At 45.0% G+C, this 20662-nt stretch overlaps 1 protein-coding gene across 2 annotated transcripts in view; it reads left to right on the forward strand.

Moving 5' to 3' along the window:
* Me3 (malic enzyme 3) overlaps positions 1–16741 on the forward strand; it is a 210874-nt gene extending 194133 nt beyond the window's left edge. For both annotated transcript variants that reach the window (XM_070034822.1, XM_070034823.1), the window contains 7 exons: positions 7117–7214; positions 7472–7585; positions 9944–10049; positions 10723–10865; positions 11646–11819; positions 15155–15253; positions 16536–16741. In XM_070034822.1, coding sequence (XP_069890923.1) covers positions 7117–7214; positions 7472–7585; positions 9944–10049; positions 10723–10865; positions 11646–11819; positions 15155–15253; positions 16536–16697 — 896 coding nt within the window. In that variant the 3' untranslated portion in view covers positions 16698–16741. The remainder of the gene's footprint in view (positions 1–7116; positions 7215–7471; positions 7586–9943; positions 10050–10722; positions 10866–11645; positions 11820–15154; positions 15254–16535) is intronic.
* The last annotated feature ends 3921 nt before the right edge of the window (positions 16742–20662 follow it).

The raw sequence follows: 20662 nt of genomic DNA on the forward strand, positions 1-20662 counted from the left end.
ATTAGCGAGCCAAAGTCCTTAACAGTCAGCCATTTAGACTGAGACAAGTCTAAAGTGGAAACCTCACTTTTCTGCTTTGTGAGTTTAAGCAAAAGAGCTCAGAACATTCTTTTTCCGGTTCTGTAAAATGGAAATAACAGTATTAGCAGCCATGAATAAGAGTTACCAAACACCACCAAAATTGCCAAGATACTGTGTGTGTGTGTGTGTGTGTGTGTGTGTGTGTGTGTGTGTGTGTGTGTTTGTTTGTCCTGGGGCTTGAACTCAGGGCCTGCGTACTGTCCCTGAGCTTTTGTGCTGAAGGATAGCACTCTACCAATTGAGCCACAGCTCCACCTCTGGCTTTTTTTGGTAATTAACAGGAGATAAGAGCCTCACAGACTTTCCTGCCTGGATAGGCAGATCCTCAGATCTCAGCCTCATGAGTAGTTAGGATTACAGGTGTAAGCCACCAGTGCCTGGCCCAAGATTTGCTTTTCTAAGGCTAGCATTCACTCATTGATTGGCAGCTATGCCAACTCCTTGTTAAGCATTTTTATCATTTACGCAGTTATGTCATTTATTATAAAGGATTGTAGGAATGAGTACATGAGCAGGAACTCAGTCATGGTACTTATTACTTAAGTAGTAGTAACAGCAGTACTCAGTCATAGTACCTATTACTAATATAGTAATAATACCTATTACTAATATCTCTGGGGCATGATAGGTGTCAACACACAGGTATGAGAGGAGGGTACAAGGTTTGAGATCTGAGATAGAAAGTTTCTGATGGAGGTGAGCAAAAACTTGTGTAAGCCCAAGACGGAGGAAGCCTAAGAAGGGGGCAGGGCCCATATCCCTTTTCTCCACTTTCCCACAGATGCCCCATTCTCCCAGCATTACATTCTCTACTATGAGAATTTTCTGCCCTCTCTGTGATGATGAATGGACTGGTGCCTCTGCCTAGAACTCTGGTCCCTTTCTTAGCTAATTTGGGTTTGTCCCTCAAGATACTGTATCCGGGACCAAGCCACCGGTATCTGTATGACCCTACATTTTCCCTTGGCCCAGATGTTTCACTGAATAGTGTTCTTGTAGTTTGCAGAATGATCCAAAGTTCCCCAGGGACACAGAAGGGATGTGCAGCCAAGAGATGTGAAACACCACTAAGAGAGGATGACCTGAGGGAAAGAGGGTAGGAGAGGCCTAGTTAGCTCCAGAGGCAACAGTAGTTATAGGCAGATGGGCATGTCAGCTGGTCTGTCCTTTATGTAAGACTACAGCTTTCTATCCAGCTGAGGGTCCACTGCCCCCTCTTTACCACCACTCACACTGAGCCCAGTTCTGGACCTTCTTTAGCTCTCACTTAGTCCTGTACTGAAGATTCCTCTGGTTCCCCTAGTCTTGTCTCTCCCCAGTCTCTAAAGCTTTCCCTGTCACCAACCCCCATGTTCTGAGGCTATTCTCTGCTTCAAAGTTTTCCCTGGCTGTGAGGTTCACATAAGTCTCATGTGTATAATCTTAGCTCCTCAGAGACCTCAGATGTCAGGCTGCTGGGCAGCTAACACTTTGGAGAGGCTGAAAGGATGGTAATTATTCCCTTTTTTTTCCAAATTGGAAACATAGGCCTAGCCTCACCCTTTGGGGAATCCAAGAACTCAGGAAGACACCGTTGTAAGACAGAAAGAATGTTGAGACCATCCTGAAGGCCTTGGCTTGGTGTTCAATGAGTGAAGCCTTACTTTTCTGAACATGTATGCTCCTGGTAACTTGAGAATTAGAACACTTCTGTTTTATTCTTTACCTATTCAAGGCCCAGTGAAAGCCCAGAACAGGCTCTCAGTATGCGCTTAATAGGGCAGCAGCTGGCTGCTGGAGGAAGATCATTCTTGCAGATCATGGAAGTTGGTCTAGCTTTAGACTAGAGACTGTCCCATCCTGCAGGCGCCCGGGCCTCTGTGGTCATTGTCACCTTAGCCAGAGCCTGAGCCACCCAGCTCCCAGCCCTAACCACTGACAGCGGCTCTGACCTTTCTTTTTTTTTTTTTGGTCCGGTCGTGGGGCCTGAACTCTGGGCCTGGGCGCTGTCCCTCAGCTCTTCAGCTCAAGGCTAGTGCTCTACCACTTGAGCCACAGCACCACTTCCGGCTTTTTTTCTTTTTGCTTATGTGGTGCTGAGGAATCAAACCCAGGGCCTCATGCATGCAAGGCAAGCGCTCTACCACTGAGCCACCTTCCCAGCCAGCTCTGATCTTTCTTGATTGGGCAATGGATTTCTTCCTTTTCCTCCAGGACCCCTTGTTCATCATGGAAATTCTACTACACTCTCAGCTTGTCCTTTTGTGTTATTTTCCGATCCTACAACCTCAAGTTTTCAGTTTGCAGGTAATGTCATTAGAGAATGTTCCCTATGAAAAAGAAAATGTATTTTTTCTTTCATCAAGATTTGGAACAACCATCCATACTGCACATTGGCCAGAGCATTTATGGGCACATCCATGTGCCCACATATTCCTGGACCCCTGGAATTGTTGAGATGGTCACCTCAAAAAACTAAGCAACTGCTTTTCTTTTCATTTTTAAATTCTAGGCCCATAGCCCATGAGCCTCTGCAAAGATGGCGATGATAGCTTCACTTCTCGAACTTTATCATTCAGGGCCTAGGAACCCCTGTCTTCCTTGTTGGGCTCTGTTCTTATACCTTTGTACTTCCAGAGCTGAGGAGACTGAGGCAGGAGGATCAAGAGTTCCATGCCAGTATGAGCGACATGGTGAGACTCTGTCTCAATTAAGATATGAGAAAGAGGTGGGGGGGGGGAGGGAAAGGAGATGAAGAAGCCATTGAAGTAGCCAGTGAGTATGGGGTTTCAGAAGTTCAGAAAGCTCTTCCTAAAGAAATGAAGGAGAAACATCAAATACTGAGAAATCGAGGAAAAGGAAAAGCTGAAAACCAACTACTGAATTTGGCAGGGTGGAAGTTTTTGGTGGCCTGGCCAAGAGGTGGCCCCCATTCACATGGACTGAGTTTCACAGAGACTGAGAAGAAAACAGAGATAGTGAGTATATTCAACTCTTTAGAAGAGACTGGCTCTCTAGAAGAGTAAGAAATAAGATGAGACCAACAGAAGGTCAATGCAGGGAATGAGGTAGGGGTAAATGTGGGGGATTTTGTTTGTGCCAGTGCTAGGGCTTGAACTCGGCACCTTGTACTCTTGTCTTTTTGGCTCAAGATTGGCACTCTACCACTTGAGCTACACTTCTACTTCCAATTTTTTGCTGGTTAATTAAAGAAAAGGGCCTTGTGGACTTTTCTGCCTGGGCTGGCTTTAAACTCAGATCTTAGCCTCCTGAGTAGCCAGGATTACAGGCATGAGCCGCTGGCACCCAGCTAAGACAGTGTTTTAAAGCTAGATGCTTTAAAACATGTTTGTATATTGAAGGGAAAAAAATCTAGTAGAGAGGAAGACATTGACAATTCAAGAAACAGAGAAGAAAATTATAGGACCGATTCCCTGAGAAGACGAAAATGATGGATGGGCTCCATGGCTTTAACTAGGAGGAGAAAGTCCATCCATGGTTCAGCAGAAATGACAAAGCATGTGAACCTGAGGCAGAGGGTTTGTACCCTTGGTAGTGAGAACATGCCCAGGTTTGCTCCTGATTGCTGCTGTTGCCTTTGAGCCTCAGCACCTTCTTCAGAGAGAGAGAGAGAGAGAGAGAGAGAGAGAGAGAGAATTACAGTGTGAGAACATATAGTGCTTACAACACAAAGGTGATGGTGGAGATTAAACAGCTGGTACAGAGTACAAAGTTACAATCACAGTAAGAGCAATCAATGGTAGCTGCTCTTGTGTTGTTTCACTGAAATGTGTCACTCCTTCCTGTCAGATTTCCCAGTGTTTTGTGTCTCCCACCCCACCCCTTCCACAGCTGAGCTGCCGAAGTTCTCTTTTCTCCCCCTCTTCTTTACCTCTCTCCTCTCACATCTCTCCCTCCCACCCCAGAGAAACCACCATTACTCCTCAGTGTCCTCCACCTCCAATCAGGAAAGGCTGTGTGGACTGCAGAGGCTGAATGGATAGAAGTTCCACCCCAGATCCCTCTGCTTTGCTTTCCACTGGGTGACTGACCAGGCCAGGCCAAACTCTCTCTCTAGCTCAGTATCCTCATCTATCATAATCTCCAGCCCTCTTCTAGCACTGAGATTCTGCAGAAAAGTCCGAGTTATTTGGCCCTCCCTCAGGTTCTAACTTCCAAAGATACTTGACACCCAAAAAGGATAAATAATGCAAGGAATGTTGTTTGGGGAATGTCTCTGATAGAATATCTTTAGCGCCATCTGGTGGTGAATGCTTTGAAAAAGTGCCTCCTTTGAGGATGCAACAGGCTACCATGAAATGGAATCTTAGGGTGTGGTTCAGCAGTAGAGTGTTTTGCCTAGCATGCGTGAAGCCCTGGGTTCCATTCCTTGGTTCCACAGAAAAAACCGGAAGTGGTTCTGTGCCTCAAGTGGTAGAGCGCTAATCTTGAGCAAAGAGGCTCTGGGACAGTGCCCAGGCCCTGAGTTCAGGGATCTTATTGAGCAGAAATCTGTATCCAAGTGACCGGGAACTGCTAACTCGCTGACATCATGCTGGGCATAAAAATCAAACAGAGAAATACAGACTCTGACTCAATTGAACCAAAATGAAAGCAGCTTTTAATGGAGATAAAGTAGTTCTTCGAGATGGAAATGGAGAAGAGCCACCATACCGGTGGGAAAATAATGCACAAAGACTTGGGACATGGAGAGAGGATTTCCCAGGGCCTCTTTTCAGCCACTCCTCTACTTCAGGCTTTTTGCTGGTTAATTAGAAATAAGTCTCTCAGATTTGTTCTGACAGAGCTCATTTTAAACCTTGAATTTCACATCTCAGCCTCCCAAGTAGCTAGGATTACAGGTGTGAGCCACCAGCGCCAGGTGGCTTTAAGTGATTTAAGTGGTTTCTGAAGATGTCAGTTCAGAGTTTGAGTGTAGTAAAGTGCTGATGCAGGCAATGGTGTAATCTAGTATTTTTGTTGATTTGGTTTGGTTTATTGTTGGTGTTATTTGTGTCAGTACTGGGGCTTGAACTCAGGGCCTGAGTGCTTACCCTGAGTATTTTTTCTCAAGGCTATTGCTCTACCACTTGATCCAAAGCTTCACTTCTGGTTTTTGTTTTCTTTTTAGTGGTTAATTGGAGATAAGAGTCTCTCAGATTTTTCTTCCCAATTGGCCTGGAACTGAGATCCTCAGATCTCAGCCTCCTGAATAGCTAAGATTACAGGCATGAGACACTGGTGCCCAGCTATGTTGTAGTCTAGTTGTATTCAGATGTGATTTTTTAAAGTAGATATGGGATAAGAAGAAACTGATTATGCCTCATGGAAGCAGAAGGCATTTGGCTGAGTCTTAAGGAATAAATTAGTCTTGTAAAGAGTAAGAAAAATACAATTAAAATAGGTGGCATATTCAAGGAAACATGAATAGTACTATTGATACAGGGAAGGGTGAAGATGAAAAGACAGTTTTAAAATTCACTTACATACTTGCCCAGCAATGATTCGCATCTTGTACTTCCTTCTACAGACTTTGTATGGTTCTGTTCTTTACAGCTCAATGTAGCAAAGTTCATAGACCTTAGTACCTGGTTCTCTGCATTCAAATCTTCTTTATATTGCATGATCTGCTGTGTACCTCATTTCTTTACTCTGTAAAATGAGGATAACTGTGAGGATTAAATAATAAATACCTTCATATTAAAACATATAAGGCTTTTAGAAAGCCCTCTGAACCATGGTGTTACAAAATCTTCGTTATGATCATTTTTGTTTATGATTCTTAAATTAATTTTTACTGTCTTTAAGTAGTTGTACAAAGTCAATTTGCAAGTACAATGTACCTTAATCAATGTCACCACTTTCATCCTTCCCATTCATCTTGAATGACTACAACGTAAGTTACTCGCCCACTAGCCCTTTATTAAACTTGTCATGACAGCACTGTTGTGAATGACTTAGGACATAACTATGGCTTTTTAAAATGAAAAGCATACTGAGACATTTCTTTTTCATTGCTTCCTTACTCACTCTAGAAAACATCATCTTTCTAATTTGCACAAATGGTCATAAAGTCATAAAAAGTCATAAATAATCACAGTTACACTTGAAAATTCTACTGCTCAAAGACTAAAGAATTACCTCCAACACAACTAAGATGAGTAATAAAGGAAGGGAGATGTAAAAATAAGAGAAGGTAGAATAAATCAGCTAATGCATTCCATTACATAGTCACAAAACAGTCAAGGAAGGGATAGACATGGCTGCCACATTCCTTGTCCCTTTAACAGTCCTGAGGCCAGAGTTGACATTTATAAATTTCTTCCTCAGTCTCTGATTCCAAGTTTTCATGTCCTTGGACAGGGTCCCAGCTGGCCGGGGTTTTTACCCAAAAGAGTGACCCAAGCCTTCATTTTTGAAGGCCCTGAATCTTTAGTAGGCCTCTCTCTGTGTGTTCTCCATTTTAAATATATCTAATTATCTTTTTAGTGAATCATTCTTTGTGGCTTCTTTGTGGTCTCCATGTACATGTATTTATCCCATTGCTTTATTTATGAATGATGGCAGAAGCAGCACCTATTTGCCTCTCCCCTCTGAGAGCAATAAGTAAAAATCAGGTCTGTTCTTCCAAAAGGAGAGTAGGAATCTACAAAAAGAAGGCATAAATTATGGCTCTAAAAATCTGCCTGATTTGGGCTGGGAATATGGCTTAGTCATAGAGTGCTTGCCTAGCATGCATGAAGCCCTGGGTTCGATTCCTCAGTACCATATGAACAGAAAAGGACAGAAGTGGTGCAGTAGCTGAAGTGGTAGAATACTAGCCTTGAGCAAAAGAAGCTTGGGGACAGTGCCCAGGCCCTGAGTTCAAGCCCCAGGACTGGCAAAAAACAAAATAAAACAAAACAAAACCTGCCTGATTTCAGGTTTGACTTCTTTAAGAGCTAAAGAAAGTTGTTTCCTCCCACACAGGTCATAGGGGTTGGGAATTCTTCCAAAGGTCTTCTGGTGGGGGATGAGGGCCCATGGCCGGAGGCTGATCACAGTCCACTCTTGCAGGTACAGCCTCTGTTGCTGTGGCTGGAATCCTGGCTGCTCTTCGAATCACCAAGAAAAAGCTTTCTGATCAAGTATTTGTTTTCCTAGGTGCAGGCGGGGTAAGCACCATCTGGGAATCTCTACTGGTGTTCCGTAGGATACAATGGGGGTAATGTTCTAGGCTTCTGCTAAGAGGAAGTAATACAAGTATTGTGATGGTCTCGGTTGCCTGAGCCTCAATATTTGGGTTTCTCAATATAAGGACTTAATTGGCTCTCCTGGGAGTTGTGGGGCTAGCAGAGACAAGAGGAGAATCTGATATATACCAAGCACCTTTTATCCTGTGACTAAACACAGTTTTTGTGGTCCCTCCCAGGCCGCCATGGGCATCACCCATCTCCTTATCATGGCACTACAGAAGGAAGGTGTGTCTAAGCCAGAGGCTGTAAAGAAGATCTGGATGATGGACGCTGATGGGTTGATCACCAAGGTATTGTCTTTCTGGGAACCTGAAGGTTTCCTGATATTTGGAGTTCCCAGCAGCTGGACTGGAAAGAGTTCTCTCAGAGCATAGTGCTCAGACAGAATGGAGAGCTAAACAAGGGCAAAGACCTAGGCTCCAATTCAAAAGTTCTGTGTGTGTGTGTGTGTGTGTGTGTGTGTGTGTGTGTGTGTGTGTGTGTGTGTGTGTGTGTGTGTGTGTGTGTGTGTGTGTGTGTGTGTGCGCGCGCGCGCGCGCATGCGCGCGCGCGCGCATACGCCTGCCCATGGGCACATTCCCTCCAGCTTTCTCTCCTACCACTGTCATTTTTTTTTTTTTGGTCGGTCATGGAGCTTGAACTCTGGGCCTGGGCACTGTCCCTCAGCTCTTCAGCTCAAGGCAGAGTACTTACCTCGAGCTGAAGATCTGAGGGACAGTGCCCAGGCCCAGAGTTCAAGCCCTATGACCAACAACAACAAAAAAAATGGCAGGAAGTAGAGCCGTGGTTCAAGAAGTAGAGCACTAGCCTTGAGCAATACCTAGGCCCTGAGTTCAACCTCCAGGGCCAGCAAATAAGTAAATATTATTTACTGAGCAGGGGAGGTTCAAGGTTCAAAGCCAGTCTGGACAGCCAAACCTGAAAGGCTATTATCTCTAACTGGAAAAAGCTACAAGTGGAGATGTAGCTCAAGTGGCAGAGTAGTAGCCTTGAGTGAAAAAGCTAAGAAGAGTCCAAGGCCCTGGTTTGAAGCCCCAGTATTAGCACCAAAGAAAGAAAAATAGCAGATAAAAGCACACAGGGTCATCCATCGAAGAATAGCATAGACTCTCAGAAGAAAACTAGCCTTTTATAAAGAGCCAGATTACTCCTGGAGGAGACTTAGGCTTGGAGGTTTCTTTGCCCACCCCACACATGACCTTTCTTGTCACATATAGGCTAATAGGGCTTGCCACTCTTTCTGCTAACTCATTTTTCAAAATTATTTTGTTCACTCAAGTTGATCTCAAAGCTAGTGTCTTCCCTTTTGTTCTCATGAGGCCAGCTGGCTAAGAGGACTTAGTAGAAACTTTGTAGGTACATCCCTGCACATGTGAGCCTACCTGTGAACATCCTGAAGAAATTCAAGGACCTGGAGCTGATTGGATACAGCTGGCTACTCCAAGTCTGTCCTGGAGTTTTGTCTGACTTACCAGAAGGCTAAACATTCTTGTATCCCTCACAATATAACCCATGCTTTCACTATATTTGATGTCGGTATAATTTGTGGAGGAGAAGGAGAAAAACAAGTCATTTAAGGCTACAGGTGGACCCATTGCAACAATGAGAAGTACAAGTTGTCATGTCGAAAACGAACTTTACAACTTTGGTGGGGGGGGAGGCTTGGATGGGGGGGAGGGCTGGGAAGGGATGTAAACAAAGGAGTAAACAAAGGTAAACAAAGGAGGGGGCTGCAATGCTTGATAAGAAATGTACTCATTATCTTGCTCATGTAATTGTAACCCCTCTGTACAATGTGTTCACAATAATACTTTTAAAAAAAAACTCTTGTAAAATACACGCCCATGAGCTCCCAGATCCTGGAATTTTTTTTTTTTTTTTTTTTGGGTCCGGTCATGGGGCCTGAACTCTAGGCCTGGGCGCTCTCCCTCAGCTCTTCAGCTCAAGGCTAGCACTCTACCACTTGAGCCACAGCGCCACTTCCAGCTTTATTTCTTTTTGCTTATGTGGTGCTGAGGAATCGAACCCAGGGCCTCAGGCATGCAAGGCAAGCGCTCTACCACTGAGCCACCTTCCCAGCCCCTAGATCCTGGAATTCTTAAGTCTTTATGTCTCCATTGGGCTCAGGTGCTGCATATCTTGGGAACAAGGGACGAGGTGAGACTAAGACATTTCTTGAGAGCCTTTCTGACTCCAGCAGCCCAAAAAGAAAAACAAAAAGATTGCAAGGTGTGGGTGGTTTGTGCCTGTGATACTAGCTACTCTGCTCAAGAGGCTGAGATGAAAGGATCTCAGTTCAAAGCCAGCCTAGGCAGGAAAATCTGTGAGACCTCTCTCCAATGAAATACCAAATGCCAGAAGTAGAGCTGGGACTCAAGGGATAGAGCACTAGCCTTGAGCACAAAAAGCTCAGGGACAGCACCCAGGTCCTGAGTCTAAGATCCAGAACTGGAACACACACACACACACACACACACACACATTTAGTTTCTATCTTACATACTGGGTGATAACATCACAAACTTGACCCTCAAGGCTTCTGGAAGCTCAGCCTAGAGCCAGTGCTCCTGGAAATCCCAGATGCATCAGTGCTTCTGCCAGCAAGCCCTTGTCACCATAGCTGCTTCACGAACCTTTCTTTCCAACAGGGGAGGAGAAATATGGGCCAAGGAAAAGAGGTATTTGCCAAGGATCATCAGGAAACGCGCTCTCTGGAGGAGGTGGTGAAGCTGGTGAAGCCCACAGTCATTATAGGTAGGAGGAGGAAGCAACCCAACCCGCTGGCCAGCCCTCTTCACTTGCAAATAGGGACGCTGGGGCTTATCCAGGGGACAGAGCGCCCTTGGGAAAAACATCTCTAACCTCCAGGGCACATCCCGTTCTGGGCTCTAAACTTTCATGAAGTCCATTCTGTGTTTATGTTTGTATCTATAGCTGTGTGTGTATATATATAATGTTTACATATGTAATATCTAATATATACACACATGCATAATTTCTATATTTCACAGAGGAATGAGCTAGAGTTGGGTTGATGATGTACATTGGTAGAGGACAACTGTAGCGCTGACTGCTAATCAGGCAAGCCTTCCTCTGCCCTAGGTGAGGCCTTGTCTGCAATGTACAGGAAAGGCATAGGAAGCATCCTGGGTTGATATCGTGTTATCTCCACTTGTACAAAGGAAGCAACAGGAATGCCTTCCTGGCGCCTCTATCAGGAGCCTGCAGGGGATCTGTGCCCTCAGACAGATTCCTCCACACTAGGGCTTAGGCAGCTCAAGCAGAAACTTGAGTCATGGGGAATACTCATTCCCATGACTCCTCATTCTTTCATGGTGCACTGACTTCTCCCACTACTACCAAGGAGAGGAATGAGGTGTCTATAACAGAGTAGGCATCCCCAGTCCCCGTTTGTTTTCCCCTGTAGGTGTTGCTGCTGCCACAGGAGCCTTCACAGACCAGATTCTGAAGGACATGGCCTCCTTCAATGAACGCCCTGTCATCTTTGCCCTGAGCAACCCCACCAGCAAGGCTGAGTGCACAGCTGAAAGGTGCTACCGGCTTACAGAGGTCAGCAGAAGTCCCTCCTTCCCCCAGCCAAGAGGGCATCATAATAATAATGACAAGTCACATGCTGAGGGGGCAAGAAATAGTCCATCATGGTATGGAAAGGTTTGGAAAGGTGAAGCAAGTTTTCCAAGGTCACAGAGCTAATAAGGAGAACTGGTCCATAAGAACAGGTCTTAGTTGAAAGTCCAAGCTCTCGCCACTGCTCAGGGTTTCCCCTAAAGAACAGAGCTCTTGGGGCTGGGAAGGTGGCTCAGTGGTAGAGCGCTTGCCTTGCATGCTCAAGGCCCTGGGTTCGATTCCTCAGCCCCACACAAGCAAAAAGAAAAAAGCTGGAAGTGGCACTGTGGCTCAAGTGGTAGAGTGCTAGCCTTGAGCTGAAGAGCTAAGGGACAGCGCCCAGGCCCAGAGTTCAGGCTCCACGACCAGACCCCCCCCAAAAAAAGAACAGAGCTCTTGCCAAAACCCCAAGACTTTGAGAAGTATTTGTCATGTCCTGGATTGGCCTTCTCAGGAAGTGACAGGTTAAAAAAAATGGTCCCACAAATTCCATCAGCTTTCAGTGGTTTCTAGGTTGTTGGGTAACTCCAAAGGAATTGGGGACTGAGCTTTCTGGCCAAATAAATAAATGTGCTTTGAGCACCTTTCATGTTCTTCAGAACTATACTGGGCATTCCAGAGAGGGTGAAGAAAGGCCTTAAATTTGGGAGGTAAAAATGGACTGCTTTGACTGCCCCCAAACTAATCTTGGAGCTCCACCTCTGCTTTTCTTCTTGATTCCAGGGTCGAGGGATCTTTGCAAGTGGAAGTCCTTTCGACAGTGTGACTCTGGAAAATGGCCAGACATTCACTCCTGGGCAAGGAAACAATGCCTACGTGTTCCCCGGAGTGGCACTGGGAGTCATTGCTGGCAAGATCCGGCACATCCCTGATGAGATTTTCCTCCTGACAGCCGAGGTACCACTGTCACCTCTCTCTCAAATGCTCTCTAATAGAGTCCAGGGGTCCATACCAGGTCCTCAAGACTGGTAGCCCCTAAAGATTCCTTTCCTCTTATCTCTTTTACTCCTGGGCCTGCAACTTTGGCAATGGATCTCCAAAGCACATGAATCTCCAGATTACCTTGAGACTTGGCCTTGGCTCCAAGCACACAAAGGACTATTAAGAAGATAGGGGGTATGGTCAGTGGATGGGGGGTTGGAAGGAGAGAATGAGTGGGGAGATGTGCTAGTAATGAGCCCACTGCTTTCCAGCTCCTAGCAATGCCACCTAAAAGCATAGACAGGGAAGATGCCACCAGCCACCTGAATGTGTGGACCTATGGACCATGCTGACCTTGAACATGTGACCTTGAACACATCTCTGGCATCATGGTGGCAGTAAGCCCCTTTAGGATACTTTCTATAGGGGAACAAATTGGGGTGCATGCACTGTTCTGGATGTGTTGAGGATGTTTCTGGTCTAGGTATCATACTGGAAAAGCTCCTGGAAAGAAGCAATCCTTACTTGAAAAAGTTCCTTACTAGAAGAAAGGGTTGCTGTTTTGTTTTGTTTTGTTTTTGCCAGTCCTGGGGCTTGAACTCGGGGCCTGGACACTGTCCCTGGGCTCCTTTTACTCAAGGCTAACACTTGAGACACAGCACCACTTCTGGCTTTTTATGTGATTAATTGCAGATACAGTCTCATGGACTTTGCCTGCCTGGTCTGGTTTCAAACCACATTCCTCAGATCTCAGCCTCCTGAGTAGCTAGGATTACAGGTGTGAGCCACTGGTACCTGGCTGGTTTTGTTTTGTTTTTTTTTTAAGCAATGAAAGAACTCATTAAGAATAATAACATATTCATATTATTAGTTATGAGTAACAATTACAAACACTAAGTGCCAAGCACATTCTTACTCTGAAGAAACCAAGGCATAGAAATACCAGATGTTGTAATCCTAGCTACTCAGGAGGCTGAGATCTGAGGATTGTGGTTCAAAGCCAGCTCAGGCAGGAGAGTCTGTGAGACTTTTATCTCCAATAAAACATTCAAAATACCAAAAGTGTCACTGAGGTAAGTGATAGAGCATTAGCCTTGAGATGAAGAGCTGAGGAACAGCACCCAGGCCCAGAGTTCAAGCCCCCCAACCGACAAAAAAAAAAAAAAAGAAAGAAAGAGAAAAAGAAATACCTCTGATGAAATAAGATAATCAAATCTGTACCCAAATATTGAATGTATTTATACTCAACAAGTTCCACAGGCTTTCCTGTGAACTTCTGGCCTCCTCCCAATGGTACTGGTGAAAGCCTTAAATCTAACAAGACAGGAATAGCTTCTGTGCAGCCCTGTCCACATCCTTCTCTGTCAGCCCCAAAGGAATCATCTTTACGTCCCAGCTTCCTTCTTACTGTGACTGGGCTTGGCGTTAGTCTGCCAGATCATGTAAAAAATGTCTCCTAGAGGGAGGAGTAGCCACTTCTCAACCCTACCCACACCAGCTACAACTTTGGGTGACAAACCTCTGTCCTTGTCTGAGTATTCTATGAGTCTTATCACCTTGTGATGGGTGATTCTTGTCTTGTGGCTGTGGGTAGAGTTGTTTGAAACCCCAGTTGCATGGAAAGAATTATGTCCTATTTGAAATTAGTTTGAAAGCAGATTTCCCTATTAAGCAAAAACATAGTTGTTTGAGCCCCTCTTAGGTCACCCCCACAACATATCTGCACATCCCTCCCTCAGTGCCAGGAGACCCTTTGGCTCCATTTTGTGAACAGTGCCCATCAATGACACAGGAGTTGCTCCTTAGCCACTTAGTAAGCACCTGTCAGAAGCAAGGGTAGAAGCATGCTGTGGCTCTCCTCATTTCATATCTTTGTACAACTCTTTGAGCTCCAGGATAACTCTCCTACCTCTCCTGGTTTCTATGCAAGATACTTCATTGCCATACTAAATATTATTTTCAATGTCATATCCAAGCTCCCCCCACTGTCTCTCTTATACCTCAAGCATTTACATGTACTATTCCTTCTCCCCACCCAGTGATTTATAATTGGTTCATCAGCTCTCTGCCTATCACACTTTTTCCATTACACAGCAGATGAGGCCTTGCCTTTTTATATGCTTTCATGTCCCTTCTCCTTGCATGAGTTCATTATAATTGGTACCATTATTTGTTAATTGTCCAGTGATTGCTGCTCCACACTAAAGACTATAGTTTTTCTCCATGGAGTCTCAGCACCTAGCACAGGTGGAACTGTAGAACTCAGTGAACATTTGAATGAATAGAAAGGTGAGATAGGAATATGAGAAGGAGGCAAAGGAGAGAGCGATTTGCTTTTCCAGTACCTGCAAACTCTGAGGCAAGACCAACAAATATTCTTAGCACCAGTGGGAGGAGATTCACAACCACCACATTGGAGAAAATGATTTGCAAGGCTGACTAAGCACCAGTGCTTAAGGCTTTGATGGGCACTCAGGATGGTACCAAGCCTGTGAAAAGAGGCTAAGCCCACAAAATGATAGACCCAGCAATCTTTGTGCAAAAGGCTAGATCAACCAAGAGGACACTTTGTAGTCTTTGTAGGTCACAAGTTTATTTACCTTGGTCTTAGTGATTTTTTTTTTGAATTTGGAAGGTCTCATGCAACTTTAAATCTCAGCCAGACTCACAGTAAAGAAAGGATGTGTCCTGGGGTTTTTGTTTGTTTGGTTGGTTGGTTTGGTTTTTTGTTGGTCATGGGGCTTGAATTCTAGACGTGGGTGCTGTCCTTGAGCTCTTTAGCTCAAGGTGAGCACTCTACCACTTGAGCCACAGCACCACTTCCAGATTTCTGACGGTTAATTGGAGATGAGTCTCACGGACTTTCCTGCCCAGGCTGGCTTTGAACCATGATCCTCAGTTCTCAGCCTCCTGAGTAGCTAGGATTACAGATGTGAGTAACAGCCTAAGCATCAACTCTCTTTGAGACTATGTAATGTTAGCAGTAGAAACTACAGTGTTTTACCACCTGTGCAGGGGTGAGGCATCTCTAGGTAATGGGTTGGGGCTGGGGGTGGGGGGTATTTTATTTTTGCCAGTCCTGGGGCTTGAATTTAGGGCCTGGGCACTGTCCCAGGCTTAAGGTCAGCACTCTACCACTTGAGCCACAGCGCCACTTCCAGCTTTTCTGTGTATGTGGAGCTGAGGAATGGAACCCAGGGCTTCATGCATGCTAGACAAGCACTCTACCACTAAGCCACCTTCCCAGCTCAAGGGCTGGGGTTCTGAAAAGACAAACAGCTGATTCCTCCTGGTTCTTTCTCTGTCTCTAGCACATTGCCCAGGAGGTCTCTGAGTTTCATCTTTCCCAGGGGAGACTGTACCCACCGTTCACCATCATCCGAGATGTCTCTATACGAATTGCTGCCAAAGTAAGGAGCACTGCTCTCCTCATAGTAGAGGGTGGTGGGTCACAGACACTTTCTGGCTCCAGGAGATGGCGCTGTGAAGCCATTATGAGCTCATCTGGCTTTGTGGCATGCAGCCCGGAGGCTCTGAGGCTGAGCAACAACTTGTGCCTGCAGCCCAAAGCTCCACCTGGAATACCCACCCAAAACCAGTTCTGGGGAAGTTCCTGATCCTGCCTCCTCCCTACCCAGACATCGAGCAGAAAAGTCACTGAAGTCTTGTGAAGTGGAATGTGGGTGGAAATTTTAAAAAATGAATCAGAGTTACCCATTGATAAGAAAGGTTAGCTTGCATAACATCCCAAAAGGGGGCTTGGGCTTTGAGGCCCAGTCCTTTCCTTCCCTGGAGCCTTTCCCCAAAAGGCCAATTCCTCTCTTCCAGAATTCTGAAGATGCTCAAAGACAGCAGTGAGAAAGCTCCACATCCTGTGCTTGTCTGGCCAGAATAGATGCTCGTTCTTCCTGTTTTTCTCAGATTGGCTGGATCCTAAGACAATTGAATTCATGATCTATTCCAGACTAGGAAACTATTCAGAAATGATGGGTTTTTCAAAGAATCTGAGCAGAGTGCAACTCTGGCTCAAAAGGGTGGATAAGGGTCTACTATACTGCTATGTCTGTTAATGTATCTTTTTTCCATAACTTTTTGAAATCATCCTAGAAAATGCATTGTACAACAGCACACATTCCCCATAAGTCAATCAGCACAGGAGCCTTTAAACCAGACTCAAGACCAGAAGTCCAGTTCCTTCTTTCTGGAGAAATTCAAGTTCATACTCTCCCAACACCAAATCTCACACTCACCAAACAATACCCAGCATGTGAATCCACTTCCATCCACATTCAGGAGGGAAAGCAATTCATTTCTAATTATGTGCTACTTTTACCTGTTAATTAAATTTAACCTCACACCGTTCCAGAGAAATGTATCATTACCCCTGCTTTACACACAAGGAAATAGAAGCTCAGCTAGGATAATGTCTCACTACTGGGAACACACAGGCTATGGGAAATGGGCCAAAATTTAGACTGGACCTTTTGACCCTGGCCCACTATTTATTCTGTGCCAAAGTTGCCTGACTAGAACAAAAAGTTTAGCATTTTCCTACCTAAGTTCATGAGGAGGAACATAGCTGGATCTTTAGGGTGCATCCCCATCCTTGCATTAGGTTTTCAAATAAGGGCCTTTAGGCAGTTTTTCCTGGTGATTCAATTCCTCAACCAAATCTGATTTTTTTTCCCCTAGGTCCTTGACTATGCATACAAGCACAACCTGGCTTCCTACTATCCGGAACCCGCAGACAAGGAGGCTTTTCTAAGATCCCTGGTCTATACTTCCAACTATGACTCCTTCAGAGGGGACACCTACACTTGGCCCAAGGAAGCCATGAGTTTTCAGACTATCTAATGCCATTTCAGGAACTTATAACATCACTCTATAAATGGGTTCCAAAACTGACATCCTTGTTGCCATCATTTTGTTTTGTTTTTTCCATTTGAGATTTTTAGTGGGAGGGGAGATGCTGGTACCTACTGTGGTTGAGGACTTGTCCTTGAAGGCTCTGGCAGTTTACCTTCCTATGATCCTTTTCTTAGTTCCTTCCTGATTTCTAGCTCCTGTCTAGGTCTTGCAGAAAACAAGAGAATTTTTCTCAGGATCCCACCTTTATAGAGCTCTTCAAGGCCTCGGAGAATAATTGGACACAACTCCTTTTGCCATAACAGAAAAAGGCTCAAGGCCATGAGAACCATGTAGATAAAGGTGGAGGGTGGTCAAAGAAGGATGTTTCCTGAGAGATGGAAAAGAAGGCTCAAGAAGTAGTGCTTGGGGGCTGGGAAGGTGGCTCAGTGGAGGAGCGCTTGCATGAGGCCCTGGGTTCGATTCCTCAGCACCACATAAGCAAAAAGAAAAAGCCAGAAGTGGTGCTGTGGCTCAAGTGGTAGAGCACTAGCCTTGAGTTGAAGAGCTGAGGGACAGTGCCCAGGCCCAGAGTCAGGCCCCATGACTGGACCCAAAAAAAAAAAAAAAAAAAAAAAAGAAGTAATGCTTGCACTGAGACTCGAGGGGGAAGAATGGATGGGACTCAGTAATCAAGGAATCCAGACCCTTCTGAGGATCACACTCCCCTCCAAGATTCTGCAAGGGGTTATTACTAAAAGGAAAGCCAGAGAAATATGGGTGGGGAGGGTCAGCAGGGCCGGGAGTAAAGAGGAAGCAAAACAGTGAGGGACAATTCCATGACGAGTTCTAAGGAAGACTTGATTTCATTTTCCTGGCTCTGGAACACACTTTTATCCATCTTCATACTCTGAAGTAATTGAGCAGCCCAGAGCAGCTTCCTTGTAGAGGTGATGTCAATCTGGCCCTGGGTGTTTCATAGATCAACTTCTTTCCACATCATCATTTACCTTGTCTATATCCAGGGGAGTGGACACTACAGAGAATATAGCTGAGGAAAGAGGTGGCAACCCCTCTAAGACCTGCTCAGATGACAACTTTCAGTCTCTAGTCTGTCTTACTCTTACTTATAGTCCCACCCTTGCTGCTGCCACCTCAGCCTCAGTATCTCCACTGGCTACCTCTCAATGACAAGCGTGTCCACAAGTGTATAGACCACTAGGCTCCTAGAAGAGTAGTTAGCAGCGTTATCAGTCACCACATGCTTCCTTGCACTAGCACTAGCACTAGCACTTCCTAGCACTAGCTTCCTTGGTGCACACACTCTTCTTAGCTGAGAATATCCTTAGAAAACATTCCTCTCCTATGATCTCACCCTCCCAGAGAAGGGAAAGCTGTTCTGAGAAGGCTTTGAAGAGTGAAGCTGGACACCAGGAAACCATTTACCTTTTTTACATCACGTCCCAGAACTCTTCAGGTAGCCTTTTTTTATTGTGAAAATACTGTACAGAGGGGTTACAATTACATGGACAAGATAATGAGTATATTTCTTATCAAACATTGTAGCCTCCTCCTTTGTTTCCCCTTCCCATCCTCCCCCCCCCCCCCCCCGCCCCAAAGTTGTAAAGTTCGTTTTCGACATAACGACTTGTACATCTCATTGTTGCAATGGTTCAGGTAGCCTTCTTATGTCAATTAACAAGGCTGATGGTTCATATCAGTAATCCTAGCTACTTAAGAAGCTAAGATCTGAAGATGATCATTTGAAGCCAGCTAGGGCAGAAAAGTTTGTGAGACTGTTGCTTCCATGAACTACCAAAAAGTTAGAAGTAGGCTGAGGTAGAGTGCCATTCTTGACCTATGCTAGGGGACAGTGACAAGCCTTAGCACCAGCAGAGGACAGTGTGAAGTGGGGATGCTGGGTCTAACTGGTACCATCTTGGCTACGTGGTGGACAGGGAATTGGATTAACTGGCACTGTCTTGTCTTCATGGCAGAGGAAGGCAAAGTCCCTCCTCCCCACCATCACGGGTGTGCCTGAATTCCTAGAGGCAGGGGCAGGGACTTGGACAAAGATTACTGGTTACTGGACCTGTCAGTCCTGTGCCTTGAGCTGGCCAGACTCCAGTTTCCTGCGACCCTGCCCCTGGACCCTAATTCTATTTAGACCCAGACCAGCTCGGGCACTATTATGCCATGTTTTGTATTCCTGTGTCTCCTGTCTCTAGTCACCATGCCATCCCACTTCAGCTCACCAATGTTCTGGTTTGTTGGTATTGTTTTTCTGCTTTCTTTCCTCTCCTGCTCCCATGACTCAGTTTTCTGACGCTGTTAAAGTGTATTCGTGGGGCTGCAGGTCTTTGTGACAAAGTCCACCTGTGGTCACTGGATTTCCAATAAAAAGACTCCTGATTCGACCTCTCAAAATGTTGCTTCTGTTTCTTACAACTGAGAATGAACAATATTAAAAATGTATTGCATCTCTGTGTTCATTGAAAGCTGTCTGATTCAAGTACAGTACATGCAGGTGTGAAAATCGTCGTAAAAAACAATTTGAAGAATTAACATATACTTTTTTAAAAAATGGAATAAAAAAACAGGTTCTGTCCATCCTGAGTGGAAATACTAGAGGAGAGGGAAGGTGAGAGAGTGAAGAAAAGTGAATATGGGTTTTTTCACACTTTATGTGTGAAAATGAAACAATGGAACTGGTTGAGGTTGCTTGAGGGAGGGAGGCGAGGAGGGGATGGGGGTGAGTTATAGACAGGATTGTCTAACCAAGCACTTTGTATCCATTGACGTGTCAAAATCAACTGTTCAACTGACAATTTTTTTTACATGGAGGGGGAATGTTGGTGAGAATGTGGAAAAATTTGGACTTCTTAGTGAACAATGTCTGCTAAACACACTATTAAGCAAGATGATTTTCCTGCATTCTAAGCCTCCCAGAACTGAGGTCATTATCATATGCAGTCCAGTGGATGCTTCAGTTACACTGCTCAGGTCTCCAAGTCTAAAACCATCATGATCCTAGCTGCCATTATCAGCTAAGACTCACAATGCATCCCCTTCAGGGAACTGTCTGCCTGAAGAAAGATGATCCACCCAAGGGTATACCATCATGCCCAGGTGTAACCTATAGCCAATGGCTAACTGATTTAGAACCCAAGGGCCTAACTTCTCTGCCTCAATTTCAGGCATCTCTAAATAGTAATCCCATCTCTAGAGCTCCCATGAGATTAACTGAGTTTAGTATCTTGAAGCTGAGTATTTCTATTCAACTCTATTCTTTGGCAATACTAGGGTTTGAAAGCAGGGTCTTGTTCTTGTGAAGCATTCTATCATTTCAAATATGCTCCTTGGTCCTTTTTACTTTTGTTTTTCAGGTAGGATCTACACTCCTTGGGGCCAACCTCAGACCTTTATCCTTCTCCATATACCTCTTTCATAGCTGGGATTACAGGCATGTACCATCATGCCCAACTAGTTTGTTGATAAGGGGTTTTTTTGTTGTTGTTGTTGTTGTTGTTTGTGTTTTTGCACAGGGAAGCTCAATCCTCCTAATCTCTTAACCTCTCATATAGTGATTGTATGTGATCCATAACATCTGGCATCATGAAATTTATATCTATTCTCACACTCCATCACAGGTGTTGCTTCCTGAGAATACCCCTTAATAAACCTCTTGGGAATCTAACTTTCAACGGAAGCAACTGGCCAGGCTTTTCCATTTTCTCATGCTACACTATCCCTTCAGAGATCTTCTGCCTGGCCCAAACCTTATCCTCACAGTCCATGTCCAGGATCAGTGAAGGTATTTAGAAAAGATGGCGGTCCATCTTAGAAGGCTCCTTCCTCTCTGGAATTCCTATGCAACTAGTCCCTGCTGGCTCTCACATATATTTACATATATGACTTATTTTTCTAGTACTTTGGGGGAATGTTAAGCTTCCATGATCTACTACATCCTCTCT

The sequence above is a fragment of the Dipodomys merriami genome, unplaced genomic scaffold (assembly GCF_024711535.1).
Source record: "Dipodomys merriami isolate MVZ:Mamm:240054 unplaced genomic scaffold, mDipMer1.0.p SCAF_25, whole genome shotgun sequence".
In the NCBI taxonomy this organism is placed as follows: domain Eukaryota; kingdom Metazoa; phylum Chordata; class Mammalia; order Rodentia; family Heteromyidae; genus Dipodomys; species Dipodomys merriami.